At 37.4% G+C, this 26,854-nt stretch overlaps 1 protein-coding gene across 14 annotated transcripts in view; it reads left to right on the top strand.

Annotated features, from left to right (window-relative positions):
* The window catches only part of Hecw1 (HECT, C2 and WW domain containing E3 ubiquitin protein ligase 1), a 419,560-nt gene that overhangs the window by 222,341 nt on the left and 170,365 nt on the right, over positions 1–26,854 (top strand). For all 14 annotated transcript variants that reach the window (XM_074065380.1, XM_074065387.1, XM_074065388.1 and 11 more), the window contains one exon: positions 852–946. In XM_074065380.1, coding sequence (XP_073921481.1) covers positions 852–946 — 95 coding nt within the window. The remainder of the gene's footprint in view (positions 1–851; positions 947–26,854) is intronic.

Genomic DNA, 26,854 nt, shown 5'->3' on the forward strand with positions numbered 1-26,854 from the left:
TTTTCAAAGTTTAAGAAAAAATTCCTATAAAGAGTTAATTTGGAAAACAGGTCACTATCAAATGAACTAAAAAGGTCACCTGAAATTTTTTCATGTATAAAACTAAATACCAGAAGGCAATGGAGTATGTCATTGTTTAGTCACCAAATCCTCATCATCTCTAACGTTTACTGAACACTGTATTGAACTAAAAGTTTTTATTTGCTTACCCAATATCTCATGAGGTACATATTCTTGTTCATTCCACTTTACACATAAGGAATGTGGGCTACATAGAGGTAAAAAGACTTGCTTGTTGTCTCACAGAGCAAATAGAGTAAATAGTGAAGCTGAAGTTCCAATTCAAAGCGTTATCTCTTCTGCTTACCAACTATAGAACTCTGAAGGAAAACAAATCATAATGCAAAGAAGTTGTCATTGATATATAGAGAAGTTTAGAAAATATGGAGAAGCATTTTCTCAAAGTCTTCCTTAAAAGCACCATGAAGGTAATTGCAATGAATTAAATAATAGGCAATTATGAAGAAACAGATTGGTTGTCGGCATCAAACTACCTAAACTTTTAGAAAAATGGTTTAAAAGCAACAACTTCCAATGGGATAGAATGAATGCTAAGTTGTCTAAATAATGGATTTAATTTGGGCATAAAAATGTTAAGGCCAAAACAATGTATGATGTCATATGTTTAGAAAGTCAGACTTGTCAATGAAGCTATAATCACCAGGTGTGGCTTGGCTGGCTCATGGGAGGAGGGAGGGAGGTTGCAGTTCTGGAAATGTCATCTCTATCCATGGCTGTCTCTTCTGGGATTATACCCTGCTTCTCAGTCTCATTTTATTTCTGTTTTTCAGCTGAAACTAAGATCTGCTTCAAATACTACCATGGGGTGAGTGGAGCCCTGCGAGCTACTACCCCCAGTGTCACTGTCAAAAACTCAGCAGCTCCAGTAAGTCTTGGTGTTTCCTCTTTGGTCAAACTCAATTCTGGTGCTTTTCTGTCTTCCTATTCTGTCCTTGTATGTGTGTGTGTTTGTGTACTACTTATGCACATGGAGATATATTGAAAGATGGATTAAAAATAGACATATCTCAAGATAGTGAAGAGGAATGAGACCCAAAGCCAACTTCTTAAAATGCATTCTACTTGTTAGAGATATGCCAACTTCAGTATTTTCTATAGATGCTCAAGTGTTTCAACTAGAGATATGCTTAACAGCTGTGAATAAAGCTTTCTTTGGAACACATTTCTATAATTCTTTAGCATTAATTATTTATACTTTTCTGTGAATGATTTAGAAAGAACTGTGACTTGGAAACTAATACTGCTTTGTCATTCACAAATTGGTTTGGCAGTGCCCTGAAGAGGTGCTGATTAAGGCTTTTAGTGATCAGTGGTAAGAGAAGTGGGCTTCACACCTGAATTTCAGCTGCCTTCATCCTGAGGGGCCCAGTGTGTCTGGATGCTAGCCTGTGTTTGCCACAAAGGGACACATAGCAGAATGGGCAGGGAGAAGTTAGGGAAGGCTACACATACTTAATGGTTACCAAAAAAAGGAGGAGTGGAATAAAGCCAATTCCACATCCATGTCTACCCTTTGCTACCATGGCACAAGTCGTTTAAAGAGGCAATTGAGGAAAGGTCACCAGAGAGAAGCAAGAAGAGGACAATTTGCTACCTACTCTGAAATAAAAGGACCCCAGATTTAGAGGCTGCGCTGTATATAATCCAAGATTGTATTTCTTATGTTGTTTCTCTTTATATCTGATATATTTTCTTTTTATTTTTTAAATTTTTTATCCTTGTGCTGGGTAGGGGTAAATTGTGATATTTACAAAGGTTCTTCAAATATATCATAGTTGAATTGACCCCCTCTACCACTCTCTTTTATCCCTTCCTCCCCCCATTTCTGGAATAGGTATCATTTTTCTGTTTACATGCATGTACACACAGCATTTAAACCATATTCACCCTCCTACACCCTTTCCCCACCTCATCCTCCCTCACACTGGTACCAATCCCCCTGCGACAGGCAGGACCTCTTCTGCCCTCCTATTCTCTGATTTTGTAAAAGAAAAGAAACAATGACATTTTTGCTTGTTTAAGATAGCTGCACAGGGATTTATAGCCTGATATGGTTCATTTCTTCCATTTTTCTTCTTTCTACCTTCTCCTCTCTTATGGGATTTCAGCCAGTTTAAAAATTCAATATTCATTCTTGTATAGAGAGTACATCAATCAATCTTAACTTCCTTCTTTTACCCCCTCCCTTCATATGTGGCCTCCCCATAGCTTGACCTGTTTTTTGTAATATTGCTGTATTTGTATTAGGTCTATATTCCACATGTGAAAGAAAATATGTGGCTTTTGATCTTCTGAATCTGACTAACTTCACTTATAATGATGTTCTCCAGTTCCACCCATTTACCTACAAATGACAAAATTTCATTCTTCTTTGTGGCTGAATTAAATTCCATTGTATATAAATACCATACTTTCTTAAGCCATTCATCAGTGGTATGGCATATTGTTGTTTCCATAGCTTAGCTATTGTTAGTAATGCTGCAATAAACATGGGTGTGCCAGTAACTTTGTTGTAACCTGACTTACAGTCCTTTGGGTACATCCTGAAGAGCAGAATTGCAGGATCATATGGAAATTCTATTTTTAGTCTTTTGAAGAGCTTCCATTCTGCTTTCCATAGTGGTTGTACTAATGTATATTCCCACCAGCAGTGTATGAGGATTCCTTTTTCTTCACATCCTCTCCAACATTTGTTGTTGTTTGTGTTCTTGAAGGTAGCCATTCTAACAGGAGTGAGGTGGAATTTTAACATGGTTTTGATTTACTTTCCCTTTATGGCCAGGGATGTTGAGCATTTCTTCATGTGTTTCTTAGCCATTTGTACTTCTTCCTTTTAAAAATCTCTATTCAGTTCTTTTGCCCATTTCTTCATTGGGTCATTGAAATTTGGAAGCTTAGTTTTTTGAGCTCCCTGTATATCCTGGTTATCAATCCCTTGTCACATGTATAGCTGGCAAAAATTTTCTCCCATTCTATAGGTAGCCTCTTCAATTTAGAGACCTTTTTTTGTTGGATAGAGCTTTTTCATTCCATGTAGTCCCATTTGTCAATCCTTTCTCTAAGTTGCTGAGCCATTTGAGTTCTGTTGAGGAAGTCATTGCCTATGCCTGTTAATTCCAGTGTGTTCCCTTGTCTTTCCTGTACTAGTGTAAAAGTTTCAGGCCTTATATTAAGGTCCTTAATCCACTTGGAGTTTATACTTCTACAGGGTGAAGGACATGGATCTAGTTTCAGTTTCCTGCATGCACAAATCCATTTTTCCCAGAAACATTTGTTGAAGAAGCTGTTTTTTCTCCATCGTATGTTTTTCACTCCTTTGCGGAAAACCAGGTGGGCATGGCTGTGTGGATTCATATGTAGGTTTTGTACTCTGTTCCACTGATCTTAATATCTGTTTTTGTGCCAATACCATGCTGTTTTTATTGCTTTGTGTTTTAGTATAGTGAAGTCAGGTATTGTGGTACCTCTAGCATTACTCTTTGTTTAGTATTGCCTTGGCTACTTGCAGTCTTTTGTGCTTTCAAATGAACTTTAGGGTTGATTTTTCAATATCTGTGATGAATGTCATTGGAATTTGATGGGAATTACATTGAACTTGTGGATTGATTTTGATAATATAGCCATTTTCACCATGTTGATTCTACCAAACTATGAGCATGGAAGATCTTTCCATATTCTGTAGTCTTCTTTGATATCTTTCTTCAATGGTTTATACTTTTCCTTATAGAAGTCTTTCACATCCTTTCTTAAGTTTATTCCTAAGTATTTTTTGAGGTGATTGTAAATGCAATTGTTTTCCTATATTCTTTCTCAATCTGTTCATTGTTGGAGAGAGTGGACACCCTTGTCTCATTCCTCACTTTAGAGGGAATGTTTTCAGCTTATCCTAATTTGGTATGATGTTGGCTAAAATAACCTTTATTATGTTGGTTTGTCATAAATAGCCTTTATTATGTTGAGGTACCTTCCTTCTATTCCTAGTTTCATCAGAACTTTTACCATGAAAGGATGTTGAATTTTAACGAAGACTTTTTCTGCATCTATTGAGATGCTCAAGTGGTTTTTGTCTTTGCTTCTGTTAATGTCCTGTATTACATTTAATGATTTGCATATGATAAAGCATCCCTCTATCCTTGGGATGAAGCCCACTTGATTGTGGTTTATGATCTTTTTGAGATGCTGTTAAATTTGGTTTGCCAATATTTTATTGAGGATTTTTGCATCTCTGTTCATTAAAGAGATTGGCCTGTAATTCTTGTTTTGTTGTGTTCTTGTCAGGTTTGGGATGAGTGTAAAAATGGCTTCATAGAATGAGTTTAGCAGTGTTCCTTCCCTTTCTACTTCGTGAAAAGTTTGAGGAGTATTGGTATTATTTCTTCTTTAATTATCTGTTAAAATTTGACTGTGTATCTGTCAGGACCTGGACTTTTCTTTTTTGGGAGACTATTTCTGCTTCAATTTCATTATGTGTTATAGATGTGTCTAGGTATTTAATATCATGTTGGTTCAATTTTGGATAGTCATATAGATTTTCAAAGTAGTCCCTGACGATTCCTTTGATTTTCTGGGTGTTTGTTGTTATTTCTCCTTTTTCATTTCTAATTTTATTAATTTGGGTCTTTTCCCTCCTTTTAGTCAGAATTGTCAGGTGTTTGTAAATCTGGATTTTTTTGGTCTCTATTTTGTTGATTCTTATTATTATTTCTCTCCTGCTAAGTTTGTATTTAGCTTGTTTTTGCTTTTCTAGGAGTTTGAGATGCAGCATTAGATCATTTATTTAAGATCTTTCTGTGTTTTTAATATATGCATTCATGGCTATAAACTTTCCCCTTAGGACTGCTTTTGCTGTATTCCATAGATTCTGATAGGGTGTGCTTTCATTCTCATTAAGTTCCAGGAATTTTTTATATTTCTCCCTTATTTCTTCAATGACCCACTGATCATTGATCAATGTGTTGTTTAGCTTCCAGTTGTTTGAGTATTTTCTGTTGTTTCTTTTGTTGTTGAATTCTAGTTTTATTGTGTTATGGTCAGACAGTGCTCAGGGGGTATTTCAATTTTCTTAGAAATGTTAAGACTTGCTTTGTGACCTGAAATATGGTCTATTTTGGAGAAAGTTTCATGGACTGCTAAGAAGAATGTATATTGTGCTGTTACAGGATGGAATACTCTGTAGATGTCTGTCAGCTCCATTAGATTTATGGTGTCATTCAATTTTAGAGTTTATTCGTTAATTTTTTTTGACTGGATGACAATCAGCATTTGTTGAAGAGGCATCTTTTCTCCATCATGTGTTTTGGGCTCTTTTGTCAAAAATCAGTTAGGTACAGATGTGTGGGCTTATGTGGGCTTCTATTCTGATCCATTGGTCTTCATGTCTGTTCTTGTGCCAACACCATGCTGTTTTTATTGTTATGGCTCTGTAGTATAGTTTGAAGTCAGATATTGTGATGCTTCCGGCACTGGTCATTTTGCTCAGAATTAGTTTAGCTATTTGAGGTCTTTTCTGTTTCCATATGTATTTCAAGATCAATTTTTCTATTTCTGTGCACAATGTCATTGCAATTTTGGTAGGGATTATGTTGAACATGTAGATGGCTTTTGGTAGTATGACCATTTTCACAATGTTAATTCTGCCAACCTATGTAACTATAAACCACTGAAGGGAGAAACTGAAGAAGACATCAGAAGATGGAAAGATCTCCCATGGTCTTCTTTTTTTTTTTGTTTTCATTTTTCTTTTATTATTCAAATGTGCATACAAGGCTTGGTTCATTTCTCCCCCCTGCCACCACCCCCTCCCTTACCACCCACTCCACCCCTCCCCCCACTCAATACCCAGCAGAAACTATTTTGCCCTTATTTCTAATTTTGTTGTAGAGAGAGTATAAGCAATAAAAGGAAGGAACAAGGGTTTTTGCTGGTTGAGATAAGGATAGATATACAGGGCATTGACTCACATTGATTTCCTGTGCGTGGGTGTTACCTTCTAGGTTAATTCTTTTTGATCTAACCTTTTCTCTAGTACCTGTTCCCCTTTTCCTATTGGCCTCAGTTGCTTTAAGGTATCTGCTTTAGTTTCTCTACGTTAAGGGCAACAAATGCTAGCTAGTTTTTTAGGTGTCTTACCTATCCTCACCCCTTCCTTGTGTGCTCTCGCTTTTACCATGTGCTCATAGTCCAATCCCCTTGTTGTGTTTGCCCTTGATCTAATGTCCACATATGAGGGAGAGCATATGATTTTTGGTCTTTTGGGCCAGGCTAACCTCACTCAGAATGATGTTCTCCAATTCCATCCATTTACCAGCGAATGATAACATTTCGTTCTTCTTCATGGCTGCATAAAATTCCATTGTGTATAGATACCACATTTTCTTAATCCATTCATCAGTGGTGGGGCATCTTGGCTGTTTCCATAACTTGGCTATTGTGAATAGTGCTGCAATAAACATCCCATGGTCTTCTGAATCTGGCTAACTTCACTTATGATGATGTTCTCCAGTTCCACCCATTTATCTACAAATGACAAAATTTTATTCTTCTTTGTGGCTGAATTAAATTCCATTGTATATAAATACCATACTTTCTTAATCCATTCATCAGTGGTACAGCATATTGTTGTTTCCATAGCTTAGCTATTGTTAGTAATGCTGCAATAAACATGGGTGTGCCAGTAACTTTGTTGTAACCTGACTTACAGTCCTTTGGGTACATCCTGAAGAGTAGAATTGCCGGGTCATATGGATATTCTATTTTTAGTCTTTTGAAGAGCTTCCATTCTGCTTTCCATAGTGGTTGTACTAATTTATATTCCCACCAGCAATGTATAAGGATTCCTTTTTCTCCACATCCTCTCCAACATTTGTTGGTGGTAGTGTTTTTGATGATGGCTATTCTAACAGGAGTGAGGTAGAATTCTTTCAGCTAAGAATCCACAGCCACATTTTGTGTTATTCCTAATCTGGAAAATTGTATTATAATGTGCAATTCTTCTTGCCTCTAATCCTCTTCCCCTAGAACCAAATTCCATCTCCTAAGCCTTCCCACCCTCACTTACCAATATATGTTATACTCTGTTCCCTCAACCTTGGAAATCTGCCCAGAAGAGTTACTTTGTGCATTTTTGTATAGCCTACAGTATTAATCATTCATTTATGCATTCAGCATTTATTTGCCAGTAAGCTGCTCTGAGATAGTCAGTAGAACAAGGCATATCACCATCCTCAAAAAGCACCCGTCTGGGATGGAGGTAATTGAGTAGTGGTACACATACAAAAAAAAAAAAACAGGCAATAACAAAGTACTAATTCTAAGCCTCTGGCAGTGAATCTATGGGGCACTTTGGATGGACCAAGGATGAGCAGGCCCAGAGTCTGATGTAAGGTTTCCAGATGAAGCACACCACAACTGTACTTCCTGACCAAGCCCTTCATGCTTATTTAACCCAGAATGGAGCACATTATTCATATTGATTTCTTCAGCAAAAATCTTCTTAAATTTTGATCATAATAAAGCAGGAGGGACTTTTGAACATCTGGGGTTTTTTGAGAAATGCATCAGACGGACTTATTCTAGAAAAGGAAGTCAGAGTGACATCATCCTCCCTCCCTCTAGATAATGTTCCTGGGCCCTGTCCTCGGTCGCTAACCTCCTAAGAGGCACTTGGAAGTTTGGATTGCATCTGGTCCAACATTAAGGAATTTGTAGTTTCAGAGGAAGAGGTTCAGAGCTCATTCTAAAGAGGTATTTCAGTGCTTTAAGTCTGAAGATGTTTTCTGAAGGTGCGGTTCAACTGCCTAAGTGAAAGGGTGGTTTTTATTCTTCCTTTCTGAGCAGAACACAAAGCCATGAAGGAGAAGTACCACACATGACATAGCATAAAAGCCTCTAAATGGGAAAATATCTTTGAAAAATAAAGAGTTGGAAAAAAAGATGGTAGAAGGATGAACAAATATCAGGCAAAGGCTTTCTCAATTACACAGAACACATTCATGTCATTAAAGACAAGCTGCTTTAAGAAATGCCAAGCACCTGTCTCACAAGTGTGAAGCCCTGAGTTCAAATCTTAGTATTGCGAAACTATATAAATAATAAAAGAAAAAATGAGCAAAGAACCTAAAGTTAGTTTTTAGAGAAAAAGCATAATGTCCAATAAACACATGAAAAGATGTTGCACCAAGAGAATAAAAGGACAAGCCACAGACTGGGAGAAAATAGAAGAAAAGGACAATAGGTAAAGGACTGATATCTAAAATATACCAATAATTATTAAAATTTATTAATAATAATAAAATGAACACCCCAATTAAGAAATGGAAAAAAAAAGGGCTGGAGATGTGGCTCAACTGATAGAGCACCTGCCAGCAAGCACAAAGCCCTGAGTTCAAACGCCAGTCCCACCAAAAAAAAAGAAATGGACAAAGATCCACACAGACTTTCACCAAAAAAAGATACACAGATGTCAAATAAGCATTTGAAAAGATGCTCAGAATTATATGTCATTAAGAAACTAAAAATTAAGGCAATGAAGTACTACCACACACTTACTAGAATAATCAAACTCCAAAGCTCTGATGAAATGTGGTGAGGATGTGGGACAGCAGGAGCTCTCATGCACTGCTGTGGGAATACAAAATGGTCTGGCCACTCTGGAAGAAAGTTCTTCCAAAACTAAAGATCCTCTCTGATCATATGATCCAGCAATCATGCCCTCACATTCACACAGAAACCTGCGCAAGGATGTTTGCAGCAACTTTACTCATAATTGCCAAAATTTAGAGGCAACCAAAATATCCTCCAGCAGGAAAATAGATAAATAAACTGTGGTATATCCAGACAAAGGAATATTATTCAGCACTGAGAGAGAGAGAGAGAGAGAGAGAGAGAGAGAGAGAGAAAGAGAAAGAGAAAGGAAGGAAGGAAGGAAGAAAGAAAGAAAGAGAAAGGAAAAGGAATAAAGTAGTTGCCAAGGTTAAGAGGCAAAGGAGATGAGCAGGAGTGCAGAGCATTTTTAGATCAGTGAAACTATCCTATACAATACGAAATATCATTACACATTATTCAATACCCATACATGGTACAACACCAAGAGTGAACCCTAATGTAAACTATGAACTTTAGGTGGTAATGATGTGTGGGCTCATGAGTTAAAACAAATGTAGATCCTACATGAGACGTCAATAGTGAAGGAGGACCAGGCACAGTGGCTCATGTCTGTGATCACAGCTACTTGAGAAGCAAAGATTGGGAAGATGGCAGTTTGAGACCTCTCTGAGTAAAAAAGTTAGCTAGACCCCATTTCAATCAATAACCCAGGTATGGTGGCAGTGCTTGTGATGACAGTTATGTGGGAGATATAGGCAGGAGGATCACATTCGCAAGCCAGCCTGGGCATGGTGGGTAAGGGGCAGGGAAATGAGACCTTATCTGAAAAATCACCTAACACAAGAAGGGCTGCAGGTGTGGCTCAAATGGTAAAGAGGTTGCCTAGCAAATGCAAGGCTCTGAGATCCAACTCCATTACTGCATCCCAAAGAATAAAATGCAGTGAAGAAAGCTGGAGTAGGGGCAAGACAGTAGAAATATGGGTGCTCTCTGTAATTTCCAATAAATTTTGCTGTGAACCTAAAACTTCTCTAAAATTAATTTATTTTTTAAAAGATGTTCCAATCAGAAAGAAAAAATGTTTAAAGTGTGATGGTGCCCAGGGATGAAGAAGATGGAAAAGATAGCTCTATTTTTCTAAAGGCCCTTTTGTAATATTTATCAAAATTTGTCCTGAGCATATTTGCACATGGTATCTAAGACACATGGGCAAGATTTTCATAGCTGCACTCTGAGAATAGAAACAGCAGGAAAAACCAGTGCCCATAATAGGGAGTTTAGATGATACATCCTGCAGTTATGAGAACTAGGGGTCCAGTTGTAATTATGGAGAAAGGTCCTCCATATGTTTTATTTTATTAGGTAAAAAAGCAAGCATCAACTAGGTGTGGTGGTGCACCCCTGTAATCCCAGCCCTTGGAAGACTGAGGCAGGAGTATCAAGAGTTTGAGGCCAGCCTGAGCTATATAGTAGACCCAGACTCAAAAAAAAAAAAAAAACAAGGAAATTGAACAGTATTTGTAAAGGTACCTTGCTATATAAAATTGATTACTATTTAAAAAGATAAATACAAAATTATTTTCAGAAAAGAATAACAAGGTATTAGTGACATGAAGACTGGGAGAGGCAAGAACATCCTCATGGTCAGGATTTCACTTACCATTATGGATCTTTTTTAGATATTTAAATTTTATATCAACAGTTTATTTTCCTTCTACCTGTGTCTATTGCACCTCTGCTGCTTCTACCTTCACTGCTGCTACCACTCCACTGCCATTTCTGCCATCCTTTCTTCATCAAAGATCAAAAGTAGGCAAGAAAAGACCACTCAAGAAAAACTTTTGTTGGGCCTAGTGTTGCAACACCAGGAGGCAGCACAGGAGGGTATCTTCTGGCTGGCTCAAAAAGTGACCCAAATGACAAGGGGAGAACATATACGGAGGTACAGGGTTAGATAGAAAACCCAAAACATGAAAGCATTTGATGTCCCCACTCCAGAGGAATTAATACAGAAACCTTAAAGCAACAGAGGTCAACACAAGAAGGGGATCAGGAACCAGTGTAAAGATCAGTTAGAGATTAATCAACCTGGGTTGTAACACATTTGTACATGAATGCAATGCTAGGAATCTCTCTGTATAGCTGTCCTTATCTCAAGTAGCAAAAATACTATGTCTTTCTTATTTATTGCTTATTTCTACTCTTCAACGGAACTGGAGAAAAGCGCAGAATAGGTTCTGCCTGGAAGGGAGGGCAGGAGGGAGAAATGACCCAAACAATGTATGCACATGTGAATAAATGAATAATAAAAAAAAAGTGACCCAAACTGCCTGCTTATATAGCCAGAAAGGGGGTGTAGCAAGAGTATTTATACCAATCCTGGCAGACCTTCATGCGTATGAAGGACTGTTTGCACCAGTTGTGGTATAGTCCCATGCTTGCATCAATCACAGTTGTCACTCTTGCAAATTAAGTACTGTGTTTGTGCCATCCCAGGTCTTTTTCTGGGCTACAAGGATAAGTGCTGCCTCCTAGCCTAGATGGAAATGTCTAAAATGTGATCTAGTATTCATTGAAGCTTATGATGACAAAAAAGTCCAGTGCAGGCTGTTTGGAACAGTTGTGGTTGGGACAGATCCTTCAGTGACAGGAGTTGTGCTTCTGTAATGGGGGAGGGCTATAGATAATTTTCGAGCCTGTGTTCTTTCTTGCTACTGTCGTTTGTGACACAGACCGTCCAAACTTAAAAATGACTACATTTCAAAGGTGATCAGTGGAATGTTAGAATTAATGTTCAGTTTATAGGCCCAATATATGCCTACATCCAAATTTATACATATGCACATAGACACAAATAGTCACCATTTGAAATAGTTCTTTGAGTTGAATTGGAACCTATTTAGTTTTATTGCCCATGTATGCTACATGCATGTATGAGTGCTATACTTTCAGATTTTAAAAAATATATTTTGCTTATTTTAAATAATCAGCATGAACCCAAAAATTTAAAAATTTAGTTACCTGGAATCATTCCTTTTCTTTCTAGACCATTTCTAGAAATTTGTAAGCCTCTTTAGTTTGTCTTTTATTAAGGATTTTAAAAAGCCATTATGAGAAGATTTTGCTTTTCACTGAGCCCAGTGACTACTGGGTAAGGAGAAAAGAACTTGTCAGAAGTAGGTTATTCAAGAGCAGGAGAATCTAACTTTACAAAGAGCAACTTATAACCTGGAACAGTCATGTGGGTTATGGTTGGAGCTCTCTCTGATAACTAACTTGCTTTAGGAAGTTTCTGTGATGTTCCTTCAGATATCTCCAAATATGCATTGTTGAAACCATTCACACCTTGAGCAAGAAAGAAAATATGGACAACCTAAATTGCACATGTAGAATGGTGGTGCTTATTGCTTATGGGGATTAGCTGTGTGTGTGCATGCATGAGTATTCATGTGTGCACATGCACGTTCATGCATGCAGACTTGCCTTTGCATGCACAAGCACTCTGCTGGACTAATAAGAGTAGGAAGTTTATTAAGAACACAAAGAAGTCATACACACACATACACACAGCCAATCCCCACAGCATTAACTACACCCCGCTGCTCTGCATCTGGAATGTAGGATGCTCACATGAGCATAAACAAAAGTTTGTGCCCACTGTTTTTATTATTCAAAGTCATACTATTGTGTGGGGCTTGCAGAGAATTAGTGATTCTTGAGAGCTTCCATATTCATATAAAATAAATGATCCATCCCCCAGCTGGCTTGTTCAGTTCCTAACATCCACACCCTACTTCAGCAGTTATCCAGTAGCTTCATCACTTCCAAACTCTCAGTCCCAAGTACCACTATTGGACCATCATCTCCTACCTTTGCATTTCACTTCTCCACCTCATTTTTTGATCCTAACTGAATGATCCTACATGTTGTCACCTTTTTCCTTAGCCAAGATTCTGTCATATATTTTAACTCATCTGTCACTTTCACCTAACAAAACTTAATGCTAGCTAGACCCAATTCTCTGCCTACTCTTGACTTGCCCCCTAGCCCACAGAAGTATCTTACCTTAGTCTTCTGGCCACAGATCTCAGGAACTCTTGATGTCTCTTGCTCAAAAACACTCTGTCTTTCCCACATTTAAACTAGACTGCTTCACACTTTCTTCTTTTTTCTTAAGCCTATACCACCCTCTCCCTTTCCATTGTCAGTTGATGACTTGCCTTCTTTCACTGAGAAAGTTGAGCCAATCAGAGCATATCCACCAAAATCTAACCAGTCTACTACAATAGACTCATATAATACTTCCTTTCCTGTCACAACTGTCACAGGCCAGCCTCTCCATCTGTGCCCAGGATCCTGTCCTAGCTTGCCTTCTAAGAAACTTTGATCCTAAAGTTAGTTCCTCTGACTCCTGAATTGCTTATTCCATCCCATTCCATAATAATTTTCCTTGAAATTCTCCAATGGCTTTTCTTTATTCATTATTTTTTCCACAACCTTCATATCCTGGATGATTCTTGACCTATTGTTGCCTCCTTATTTTTCACTTACTTCTAGCCTTCTTTCTGATCCTTGCATACAACAAGCTGGCTCTTCCAAACATGTTTGCACTTCCTGTTTTCTCTAGAAGGACTTCCTCTGCTTGAAAAGTTTTCTCCAGGTATTTAAATGATTGACTCCTACATCCCTTGTAAGTTTTCTTCTCATATGTTACCTCCTCAGAGTGGCCTTCCATAACCACCCTATATAAAATATTCTCCATAAATCTCCAGTCACTCTATATTTATTCATGGTGCTTGTGTTGTTATTTGTCTTCATTTGATCCCCTGCTAATTATAGCCCTTAGGGTCAGAGATTTACCTGCCTGTCCTGTTCAAGATTGTTTCCCAGCACCTGCAAGAGCAACAACTGGCATGTGACAGGTGCTCCACAAAATATCTCTATCAAACGATTACAAATTCAAGCCCCATTTCAGCTACTTAATAGCTTAGCAGCCTTAGGCAAGTTATTTAACCTTTTTGAGCCTCAATTTCTGAATCCACAATGATATAGATAGGTAATAGAAATAGGACCCACTTCACAGGACTGTTGAAAAGTTGTCTGAGGATGAGATGAGATAATGACTGTGTTTACCATGCAGTAAAAGTTGATTACAATTAGAAGCTTTGTGAGTTGATTCCATAGATGCTTTTCTGTGGGACTATTCCAGATCTCTGGTCACAAAATAAATTTCAGTATCAGTATAATATAGAAAAGCTAAATGCACATTTGGACAGTAAAGAGAAAGTTTGAAAGCTCCAAAAATAATGAGTTACTTCCTGTAAGCAAGAATTTAATCCCCACATTCAAGATGTTTTCCTTAAAGGAATTCACTCACTCTGTAAGAGTACTTGTGAGGGATAGATAGATGGATGGCAGAACAGGCAGATAGATGAAGGAGGACTATTTCAAAATGATGACTGAACTATGGATTTTATATTATTAACATTTCTAAGAAGATAATTTTGTCACAATTGCCATAATTATTTCAGGAGTATAAGTGAGTCTTATTATTTAGGGGACTTAGGCACCCAGAGTGGGCCTCATCTCTCATCATAGCCCCTAGAAATGTATGAAGGGTACAGTGTGAGATTCTTGGAGTCTGACTAGTATTTAATGAAAGATAAAGAACTTTCTAAAGATTCCTAACAGATTGGTTGGTGTAGTGTGTTCTTGGCTATCAAAATATTCATGTAGTTTTGGGATTTTGAATTGGTGAGTATTCATAATATGTGGAAAAGCATGACACAGACTATACGATCTCAGTTACCTAAAATGGATCATTGTGTGTACACACAGGATTGAGGACATTCCAACTGTACTGTTTGTGGCTATGGATGATTTTGTTCTTTGGCTCACGTGTATGTTTCTTATAATGCACTTGTTAACTTTAAAAAATAAAAGTTATTTTAAAAACCTGTAAAAAAAAAAGAGAGAGAGAGCTTTCTAAAGATTAAGGACTTTCCTGCCATAAGTGAGAGAAGGGGCAGTGCCTACTCGTTCATCATCTGATCCAGCAATCCTTTGGCAGCAGGAGGCTCACCACTGATGCATTTAGATAGAGAATGCACCAACCACTGCATGTGAACAGTCCTCTTGAGGTGATTGTGTGACTTGGGGTCACATGAAGCTCATTTTTAGACCTAGTGAGCTTTTCTTAGCTCCTCCCAGGATATTAGTTTCCTGTAGCATGTCACAGGACAAAAGATTTGCATTAGCAAGAAAAAATTTGTCTTTGCCTAAAACTTCAAAATATTTTTCTGTGTTTACATGGGTATAAAATTTAGATATTTTAAAGCAAGTCAGTGAGGGAAAAAAAGATTTGTACCAAACAAAATAATTTTATAGACATGTTTTCAGAAACATGTAAGGAGTAGGAAGTAAATACTATCAGATTTTCACCATTGTACTCAAATGGATATACCCTGTGCATCCTTCTTTGTATTATCTGTCAAAGTTGCTCAGCTATTCATTCAGAGGAGATGGATGTCTGGAAAAAGCTCTGCATACAATGCAGCCCTTTTCTGTTACCAAACAGACTGCTTATGCCCTTGGAATCACCACTGACATAATTTCTGATGATTTAATTTACTTAAAGGTAAATCAATTTTAACAACTATTTAAAAAAGTAAAATGAAGGCCATTCTTTTTGTTCCATTCTCATGCTAAGATACAAACAGCATTTGTCAGTCCTGCACCCTCAACTATGGTGGTAATGCAAAAAACAAGATCTAAAAGGATGATAATTATGAATTTCAGAATTTATAAGAAAAAAATCTAAATTCAGAGACTACAGAGAAAAGATTTAGTTGAAGTGACTTGTCTCTCTTCCACAACACCCTCTTCCAGTCAGTCCCTAAGTCACTCATTTTACCACTTAATAGAACTCAGCTGTCTTTTCCTCTCATAATGTCTGTCAGAACTTCATCATCACTCACCTAGACAATTACAGCTGTCTCCAAATTATTCTTTCTGCCTGTGCCTTGTGACTTCTAATTTTGAGATTCTCACCCCTGAGTGCCCACCAGGCTTATGTTGGTGCTTTGAATGGACAAGCTCATGAGGTCTGGGTGAGGCCTGGGGCAGTCCCTACACTACAGCAGAGTGATCCTTGAATGCAAATCTAAGTATTACACCCCTCCCTGTTTTAAGCTGTCCTTATCTCAACAGCAAAAACGCTTGGTCCTTCCTTTTATTGCTTATACTCTCTCTTCAACAAAATTAGAGATAAGGGCAGAACAGTTTCTGCCTGGAAGCGAGGGGATTGAGGGGAAGAGGGAGGGGGCAGGGGGTGGGCGAAGGGGAGAGAAATGACCCAAACATTGTATGCATATATGAATACAAGAAATTTTAAAAAAAGAAAAGACATCTCAATAAAAAAATTTTTTTAAAGTGTCACAATTGTCCACAATGAGTAGGTATTACGTTTAAAAGTACATTTTAAAATGAACCAAGCCTCTTATGCACATATGAATAATAAAAGAAAAATGAAAAATAAAATAAAAGTACATTTTATAATTTAAAATAAAAGCATTGTTTATCAATAATCAAAAATGATCCAAGTCTTCAATAGCTTTTTCTTGCCTATAGGGTGAAGTTCAAATTCCTAAATGTACACTACAATAAAAAATAAACAAGAATAAATTAAAACCTGAATGAATTAATGAAAACATGCTAAACATGGCAAAACAATCCTGTCCCTTGCACAGCCTCATCACATATCCCCATCACACATGCTGGCCCAGGATTTGGCTGTGCTATGGCTCCCAACACCAAGCTGGTTTGCATCTTTTGTCCTTTCTGTAGGGATTCCCTTGGCCTGCAGCATCTTTTGTCCACTTCCTTATCTGGCTCACTTCTTCTTACCCAGAAATATTTAGTTCAGGAATCTCCTTCTAGAAACTTTCTGTGCTTACCAATTTCAGTCAGCCTTCCCTTCCCCTCTGTGATGGTTAAGTTTATGGATCAATTTGACAGGGCTAAGGGATGCCCTGATAACTGGTCCAACGTTATTTTTGGTGTGTCCGTGAAGGTTTGTGTGAAGATTTTTTTGAAGAAGATTACTGCTGAAATCTGTAGACTTAAAAAAGATCACCTGACCAATGCATGTAGGTATCTGCCAGTTTTTGAGGGCCTGAATAGAACAAAGGAAACAGTGAATTTGTTCTTTCTGCTTAAGCTGGAACATTCATCTTCTCCTCCCTTTGGATATTAGTTCTCCTGGTTCTCAAGCCTTCTGACAAGACAGGGGTTTACACCATTGGGTCCCTTACTTCTTGTGCCTTTGAACTTAGACTGAATAATATTATGGCATTGCTTAAAGGTGCCTCCACCTTTAAGATGGCAGATTGTAGGACTTCTCAGCCTCGATAATTTTATGAGCTAATTACTTCATAATAAATTGCTTTCTATTTGTCTCCATAAAGCTTGCTGATACTGTTTCTCATAAGAATTTTGACTAATATACCCTTCCTCATTACAGCCCTCCCTCTTCTTCAGCTGAGCTGAATACCCCCACTGGACTTCTACAGGCACCCAGGAAAACCCTGTCTGTACGTCAGACTACATTTCATTGAGATAATCAGTTGCCCTGTCTGCTAGAGATCACTTCCTTAAAGGAAGATACATATTTTCTACTGCATCCCCAGGGCTGCACAAGAGATGACAGTGAGCAAGTTCTCTCTGTGACACCTGTAGAATCCTTGTATCCATCCTCCAAATGCCCTTCTCTTTTTAATGCACTTTTGTGGCACTGTCCCCTAGCTTCTCTCCCCTTGGCTTTTGGAGTATATTTGGACATGATTTGACTTTAGTAAAGGTATGATCTGTAGGAGCATAAGTACACAAAATTGTATGGAAGGAATATGATGACATAAAAGCACTATCACTTAAGAAGGAAGTTAGCCTTCAATACTAAAAGAATCAATTTATATGTAACATAAATTATTCTATATGTGCATTTTCAAACAATAGGGAAACATAGGAAAAATTTATTTTGAGACAGCTATATTTCCAAATAACATGATTAATGTATTTTCTTTGCCATCAAAACACCTTCCCAGGTACTTTAAATTTAAAATGAAGGGTCCAATTTTCAATCATGAGTTCCCAATTTCTTGTACCTACGAAGTATCTTAAACGTGTAGATACAGAGGAAATTGTGTGTATGTGTTTGTGTGTGTGTGTGTGTGTGTGTGTTCCTTGTCTGCTTCAGAAAGGATTTCATACTATTTACAAAATACCTGAGCATGTACATTTAGCCAAAAAAGAATGGAGCTCCAGGATCAGTTGAATGTCCCATGACAATGGGACATGCAGCATTGGGTTAGAGTGGAGATTGATCTCCGTGTATTTGTCAAAAAAAGAGGCCAGGCTTGCTATCTAGTTCATGGATCCCAGGGGATGAAAACTTGCCACAATTGCTCAGGAGAAATGCAACTGTTACTCTATAATCAGAAAGATATTTCTCCCAAGGCAAAAGAATATGCTGTAAATCATAAAGGAAATGTATTAAAGAAAGTTGTATTAATTTCCTATTGTTGTGTTACAAATTCTGCAGGCCAAAAATCCAGCATAGTGTGGCCAGATAATTTGCTCAGTCTATTGCAAGGTAAAAACTTGAAATAATATGTCAGCCAAGGTAATGTCTCACATGGAGGTTTTAGGTACAATCTTGCTTCAAGCTCATCCTTGTCATTGGCAGAATTTAGTTCCTGTGGTTGTAGGCTTAAGGTGCCTCTTTTCTTGGTGGCTCAGCCAGGGGACACTCTGAGCACTGACAGGCTGCCCTCGTTCTTTGCCATACAGCCCCCTCCACCCTCCAACCAGTAGTGGTAAGTTCAGTCCTTCTCACTTTGGATCTCTGATGCCCTCTCTCTCTGGCTTCTACATTCAGACATAAAGGACTTATGTGGTTTGGTTAGACCCACCTTTATAATCCACTGCTAATACAGCATAACCCAATCATGGGAGTAACTCACAGTTATGAAGGGCATGTACTCTGCAGGATCAGGAAATCTTGGGGCTCATCTGAGAATCCCACCTGCCAAAAGACTCAAAAGTATCCTCTCCAGGCTCAAGGGGTTGAAGGCAGAGGAAGAAAGAAGAACCAAGCTATCCCAACCCATACCAGAGCGTCTAACTACCCACAAAAATAGAAGTCCCTCCCAAGGGTTTGTATTAACCTGAATACACAGTGCTGCCTTGGCTCGAAAGCTAACAGGAACTGCCATGTTCACCCTGATCCTAAAGTATTCTAGCAGATGCTCCTAACTTCATGCATGTGACCCCTATCTTCTAATAAGACCCTTCCAGAAATTTTTCCTACTTCCCCTTCCCCTTTCTGCCCTGTTGCCCCTACCTAAAGCTGTGATCTCTCATCCCAGGACCGGTTCCCAAATAAAGGAAGAATGCTTCAACTCTTTTATCTGGACTGACTGATGGTTGTAGAAGTTAATATAAAAACACTGCACTATTGCCTTTGTGATTCTTGTTATTAATATTATTTCTCTACACATAGATTTTATTTATAAATAATTAAAATAGTTGACATGATTACTTGGAAAACTGGGAATAAAAAAATATGGACAATACTACCAGCATATTAAACTAATCCAGATGAGTATGGCATGGCAGATAGTGCATTTGTCTTCCTGAGGTGTGTATATATAATATATAATAGTAAATATAATAGAGCTTGGTGTGCAGAAAAATGGCCTGGCCAAATGGATGGCAGAGGCAGCTTCTGGAACTGCTTTTTGGTCTCATCTTTTCCTCACAGGAACTTCTTACCATAAGTAAGCCATCAACCTTCACTCCCTCACTCCCTCTGGGTCTCTTCTCTCATGTACCCTCCCTTAGGCTGGTGTTGAATGGGTCAAGGTTGTGATTACTGACTCATCTCTCTTCATGTCCTATGTCTTGCAGTATTATCCAAACTGTGACAGTGTAGGTGTCTATCAGGCTAGAGAACTCTCTGAGGGTTCTCAAGTTTGAAGAAGAATATAAATTTTTTAATAGTTTAGTTGTTTGGGGGGTTTTTTTGGGGGTAGCACTAGGGTTTGCACTAAGGGCCTCCTACTTCTTGGCAGGCACTCTACTGCTTGAGCCACTCCACAATCCCTATCTTGTGTAGGGTATTTTTGAGATAGGATCTCTTGACTATTTGCCTGGGCTGGCCTTAAACACCGATCTTCCTAATCTCTGCTTCCCAAATTGCTAGAATTACAGGTATGAGCCACCAGCACCAGCCTAAATACTTTTATAAAGAACACTTTTTCTTTTTTCTACTTAGATATTTACCTTAGTCTACAGCCAACTAGAGTAATGGAATGCTATCATTTGTATCTTAATTGTCCCCAGGGGCCCATTTGTTAAAGGCTTGGTCCCCAGCTTGGCACTATTGTGGTAGAAATTTTAAGAAGTAGGACCTGGTGGGAGGATAGAGAGTGTGCCCTCAAAGAAGAAAAGGGGACCCAAGCCTCTCCTTCTTTCTCTCTTTATTTCCCATTCAAGGTGATTGATTTGCTCCATCACAGGCTCCCTACCAAAATGTGCCATCTTGCTCCAGGTCCGAAAGCAACAGAGCCAAATAACTATGAACTGAAACCTCTGAAACTGTGAGACAATACAAACGTTTTTAAGTTGGTTACTTTAGGTCTTTGTTATAGTACCAGAAAGATGACAAATACAATCATCTTTAGATCTTCTTAAGACTTGTAGACATGGAGAAAATATTAACAGCAGCAAGATATTTAAATAGGAAACCTTTATTAAAAGGATGCAGATATATACTGTATTAATATCTCATAGGTGTTAGATCAATGCTTTTTATTGGGATTGAGGATACAGTATATTTATAACTCTCCTAAGCTGGACTACATTATTTGACATATGAAAATGTATTTCCCCTTCATGGTGAAGTGAGAATTCAGTGTTCTGGGTTCTGGTCCCCATTTGTCAGAGAGCAACTGGCTCTGTGGTCCCAGGCAGTTTTCTTTGATTGGCCTGTTTATGCTTCATGTTCCCCACCTATAAAGTAAGGAATCAAATATTAGAAAATCTGCTTACATAGTTCTTAACAATCAAAAGTCAGAGGTTAAATAACAATATATGTAAAGTCTCTTGGCCTGATTTAAAGCATTTACTACATGCCAGACTTTGTGTTATATATTTCACACACTTATCTCATTCAGTTCTCAAAGCATAGTAAGATACTTTTTATTATGGTATGTATTTGAAAAATGGAGAAAAAAAAAGATTGAGCATTAGAGTAGTTGATTGTCCTTCCCTAGGCCACACAGTCTGAGGAGGAGCTGGCGGAGAAATGGCAGTGCTGGCTGACTCCAGCCTGGTGGCATCTTATATTTTACATCTGCTTATTACCACCTCCACATATGCCCCTGACAATCCATCTACTTCTTTTCCAGAAAATTCAACATCCATTCCTGAATTTTTAATCTCCTTGCAAAGAAGTAATAAAAATATTAGTTGTTTATTATGTTATGCAAAAATCTACTTAAAACCAATGACTAACATCAAATTTTTCAGTGGACTCCCAGAGCAAAGGCTGAAAATTGAAAAGCTTCCAGGAGCCAAATCAGTGTCATACTTCATTGAATCTAAGGTACCATGGATTTTAAGACCAATTACTGATCTTCATACCACCAATCAGGAAAGAGTTTCTCGGTTATAATTACAAGATGCATCAGTAGTCATTTGCTAAAATGTGAAGCAATGGGTGTCTTAGAACTGATGAAGCAGTCAAGACACAGGGAAGGTATGGGGCTTCTAATGCTTTTTCTCAGCTCTCACTGTGGTGCTGGATTTTCTGATTATTTTAAAAGAAGTTTGAATAAACAAATTCTGAAGTAACCCTAGTCTTTCACAAACCTCTACACACACACCCATAAATCTATAACATCCCTAGAATTTGCTGCCGTATTCCAGAGATCAATCTCTCCTGACATTTCTTCACTAAATTATTATTCTCTGCCAAAAGAGAATAAAAGATCATGCTTTGATCAATTCTTTGGACTTTACTTTCTCGTGATGGTGCCCATTTACATATAAATTTAATAAAAAGTTTCATGCTTTTCTCTTGCTAATCAGCTCTTGTATTAATTTGGTTCCTAGAGCTAGCCAAAAAGCCCACATAAGAACTAAGGAGGCCCAGGACAACAATAATAAAGAGAAATAAATAAATAAAAAGAAATTAAAAATAACTAAGGTGGGTAGAAGGACTCTCTCACACACACACATTGTGTATATGCTATATTTCTAATCCATTCATTCATCAGACTTTGTTTTGTAAGGTGGCTTCAAGGCATATCAGATTATCTAGAAGACTTCATCCTGGAGGCAAAAGATATTAAATTTTAGGGGAACTGCTGATCAATGATCTAAAGTGTAGCTCATAATTCCCTGCTTTTGGTTGTTGGTGTTCTGCAGAGCAGGTATTCTATTATTTATACTTCATACTACTTTGCACTTGATTTTTAGATTCCATCAATCTAAAATTGATGCTACAATCTTCACTTGTAGGCAAATCAGAGTTATCTAGACCAGGAAAACAAAGTCTCAGTGAAGTCAAGAATTTCAATTTGTTTTTTCATTATTATTTATTAATTCTGCAAAGGGTTTTCTTTGCGTTTTTCTATACAGGCATATAATATACTTTGATAAAACTCATCTCCACTATTACTTTTTTTTCTCCTCCTCCCACTCAAACAATTTTGAACAGGTCCCATTATTCTGTTTTCATACATTCAAATAAACTATTTTGGTAGTATTCAGCACCACCCCACTGTCTTCTCCTTTAACCTTCCTCAGACCCCCTTGCCCCAAACAGTCCCTGTTTTATATTCATGTCATTTATTTTTTTCAATTAGAAACTGCATATGAAAGAGAACACGCGATACTTGTCTTTCTCAGTCTGCCTTATTTCGCTTAACATAATGATCTCTTGTTCCATCCATTTCCTCTCAAATGACATAATTTCCTTCTTCTTTATGGCTGAATAGTGCTCCATTGCATATATATACCACATTTTCTTTATCCATTCCTTAGTTGGTGGGCACCTAGACTGATTCCATAGTTTAGCCATTGTGAATAGTGCTGCTATAAACATGCATGTGCAGGTATCTTTATTGTGTGCTGATTTACCGTCCTTTGGATAGATGTGTAAGAGTGGAATAACAGGAATATATAGTGATTCTATTTTTAGTTGTTCTTTTTAGCATTCATTAATAGCACAAGTAGACTTCATTGTGATAATTCTATTGATGCATGTAGTGTACTTTGAACAAGTTCTCTGCCTCTATGATATTCTTTTAATACCTCCCTACTTCTCCCTTCCATTTTCAAACAGTATTTGGTGGATTTCATTATGCTTTCTTCACATATACATGCCACATACTTCAATCCTCTTCACCCCCCACTACACTTTCTTTTTCCTCTCCCCCATCCAACTGATTCCCCTTGAAGATAATCAATCTATTATCTACATCATCATCATCATCATTTTAGGTCTAGATTCTGCATATGGACAAAACCATGTGATATTTGGCTTTTTGAGCTTGGCCTAAATCTTTATGATGCTCTCCAGTTCAATCTGTTTTATGGCCAGCATCTTAATTTCATTCTTTTTTATGGCTGAATAGTTCTATACAGTGTATATATAACACATTTTTTTATCCATTCAATTTTGGGCACCCAGGTTGATTCTACAGGTTGGATATTGTGACTAGTACTGTGATAAAAATGTCTTTGCATCTCTGTTGTTTATCAATTGACACCCCTTGAGATAACAGTAGTATTACAAGGTCATGAGGAAGCTCTTTTCTTGATAGGCTGCACTAATTACATTCTCAACAACAGTTCTTTTGCCCTCATCCTTCCCAGCATTTCTTGTTTGTTTCCTTGATGATGGCCCAGCTGACTGGAGTGAGATGGAATCTCAGTGTAGTTTTGATTTGCATTTCCTTTATGACTAAAGGTGTTGAATATTTCTTCATGTATTTGTACTTCTTCCATTTTTAGTTTTGTGAGAACCTTCCATACTGATTTCCAATGGAACTGCACTGACATTCCCACAAACAGTGTATAAGGGTTCTTTTTTCCCACATTCTCACCATTTGTGGCTATTTATCCCATGTTTTCTTGATGATAGCCATTTTATCTGGAAAGAGATGGAACCTTTATGTTTTTACTTGCATTTCCTTTATAGCTAAGAATTTAAGCATTTCTTCACTTATTTATTGGCTATTTGTGCTGATTCTTTTGAGAACTACCTGTTCAGTCCACTTGCCCATTCACTAAATAAATTGTTTGTTCTTTTTGGTGTTTAATTTTTTTAGTTCTTTATATATTCTAGATAGTAATAATTTACCATGTGAATAGCTGGCAAATTTTCTCCCATTGTATAAGCTGTCTCTTGATTCTGTTGTTTCCTTTGCTAGATGGAAGGTTTTTTTTAACTGATGCCATACCGTTTGTCAATTCTTATTATTTTGTTAGCTACTAGTGTCCTACTCAGAAAAATCATTACCTATGCCTGTATCTTCAAGAATTTTTTCATGTTTTCCTCTAGTAGTTTCAAAGTTTCAGGTTTTACATTAACAACTTGATCCATTTTGAATTTATTTTTGTACAGAGCAAGAGATAGGGATCTAGTTTTCATCTTCTACTTATGAATATCCAGTTTTTCTAACACCATCTGCTGCCTGTCTTTTAATTAAGGTGGGTTTTTGTCACCTTTGTTGAAAATTAGATGGCTGTGGATGTATGGGGTTATTTCTGGATCATCTATTCTATGTTTTTGTACTGATACCATACTGTTTTGTTACTTTGTCTCTGTAGTATAATTTGAAGTCAGATATGGTGATCCCTCCAGTGTTACTTCTTTTGCATAGAATTGCTTTGGCTATTCTGGGTCTTTTGTACTTCCATATGATTTTTAGCATTGATTTTTCCATTTGTGTGAAAAAATACATTGGAATTTTTATGGGAATTGCATTGAATTTGTAGATTGCTTTCAGTTATGTCTTCAATTTCTTTCTTCAAAGTTTTATAGTTTTCATTATAGAAGTCTTTCACCTACTTAGGGTTATTCCTATGTATTTTGAGCCTACTGAGAATGAGATTGTTTTCCTATGTCTTTCTCTTTTGAATGATCAGTGGGTCATCAAAGAAATGGGGAAAGGATTTAAAAAAACTCCTAGAATCAAATGAAAACAAAAGCACAACTTACCAGAAACTTTGAGACACACAGCAAAGGCAGTGCTAGGAGGAAGCTTATAGCTTTAAGTGCCCACATTTAAAAAAATAAATAACCTAAGGTTGTACCTCAAGCACTTAGAAAAAGAAAAACACAATGAGACAAACCTAAAAGAAATAGAAAGGAATAATAAAGATCAGGGCAGAAGTTAATGATATAGGGACTAGAAGAATTATAAAAAGAATCAATGAAGTAAAGCATTGTCTCTTTGAAAAGATGAGAAAAAGCAACAAATCCTTAGCCAAATTAATCAAAAGAAGGAGAGAAAGGCATGTGCACTGCAGGAGCAGCTTCAGCTTTTCTCTGAGGGAAGAAAATCAAGGGCTGGGCCGTTTGAGGAAGGAGTTCAGATAGGTATTTGAAATTTCCTATAAAATGCATACATACTCTACATTCAACTTTATATTGATTTATGTTTTTAATAAAAAGATTTACCCCAAATTTTGAATGGAATTAATGCTTTATTATAGGGAATCCTAAGTATACTGGCTAACCTCTGGGAATGAGAATGCCCATCTAAGAGGTCTTGGTAGGTTGGACGTAGAGAAATAGGCCAACAGACATGTATGACTTTATGATTAGACACTGTTTACTATTTTTAGAAACATCCTTTCATGCAGTGATACTGTGTAAAGGAAAGGCAGAATTTGAGACATGGCAGAGATCAAAGGCAGAGGGAGCCTCATCAACTGAGCTAAACATCTTTGACTTCTGAAACAGAAATCTTCCCCAAGGGTGAAAAAATCTGATCATCACTGTTTTACTGAATGGTGTTTTAGGGGGTGTAACAGTGAGGTAGGAATTCATACTTAAAACTTTTAAAAAAGAAAACATAAGAATGGGAGTGGGAAAGATATATGTGAATTAACCCCAAAACTTTTAATTCAACTCCAAGATCCTTGCCAATACCATAAGGAATTTTCTACACATTACCAGCAGACTGGGTTTGGAATCTGTGAAGTCATTTTCCAGAGAGACTTTGTTGTAGAAACATATGCGTCCAAAATGCAGACAGTGGAACTGCCAGAACTATGTTTAAGACAAAGGAGCAACACAACTCAGCACCCACAAGCTAGAATAACAATCACACATTAGACAAGCCACAGAGCAAAGGGAATGTGTCAGAACTGAGACAAGCAATCTTTCTGATGTGCCTCCAGCCTCAAGTTCTTCCAGAGTGAAACTATTTTAACTGAGTCTTTGTGTCATTTTCACAGTCAACAAACCATACAGTCTATCTGCTTGCAACAAATTTCTCAACCTCAAACATGCCTCTGCAACTCATGTCAAATAAGAATTCAGGGTGTCAAACCTAAGACTGAGCGACCAGTTTTATTTCCTAGAAAATGTTTATCATGGTTACTGCTACCTCCATTTTCATCTTATCAATTTAGAGCTTAGATGACTTTGTTAATTAGTGAAAAGCCAAGGATTTATGCAGAATTTTATGGTGTTTAAAGTACTGTTTCCCCTCTTAGCTTAGTAGCTTCTGAAAAATATAGTACTTTTCTTTCTACAGACCTGTTCTCTTAGTTTAAATTAAATTTAGTTGTAACTGATACATAAAAACTGTACACATAAAAACTGTACATACTAATAAGATACCATGTGATATTTCAATACATGTATACATTGTGTAATGTTTAAATGAGGGTAAACATATCTATCTCCTCAGACAGATAGCATTTCTTTATTATGAAAACATAAAAATCCTTTGGTTGGCTTTTTGAAACATACAGCAATCATTATCTATACTCGCTTACTGAGTAATAACACACCAGTACTTCTTACTCCTATCTGACTCTAACTTGGTAACCATTGGCCAACCATTCCTCATTCCATTCCTGTCCCATT

The sequence above is a fragment of the Castor canadensis genome, chromosome 2 (genome assembly GCF_047511655.1).
Source record: "Castor canadensis chromosome 2, mCasCan1.hap1v2, whole genome shotgun sequence".
NCBI lineage: Eukaryota > Metazoa > Chordata > Mammalia > Rodentia > Castoridae > Castor > Castor canadensis.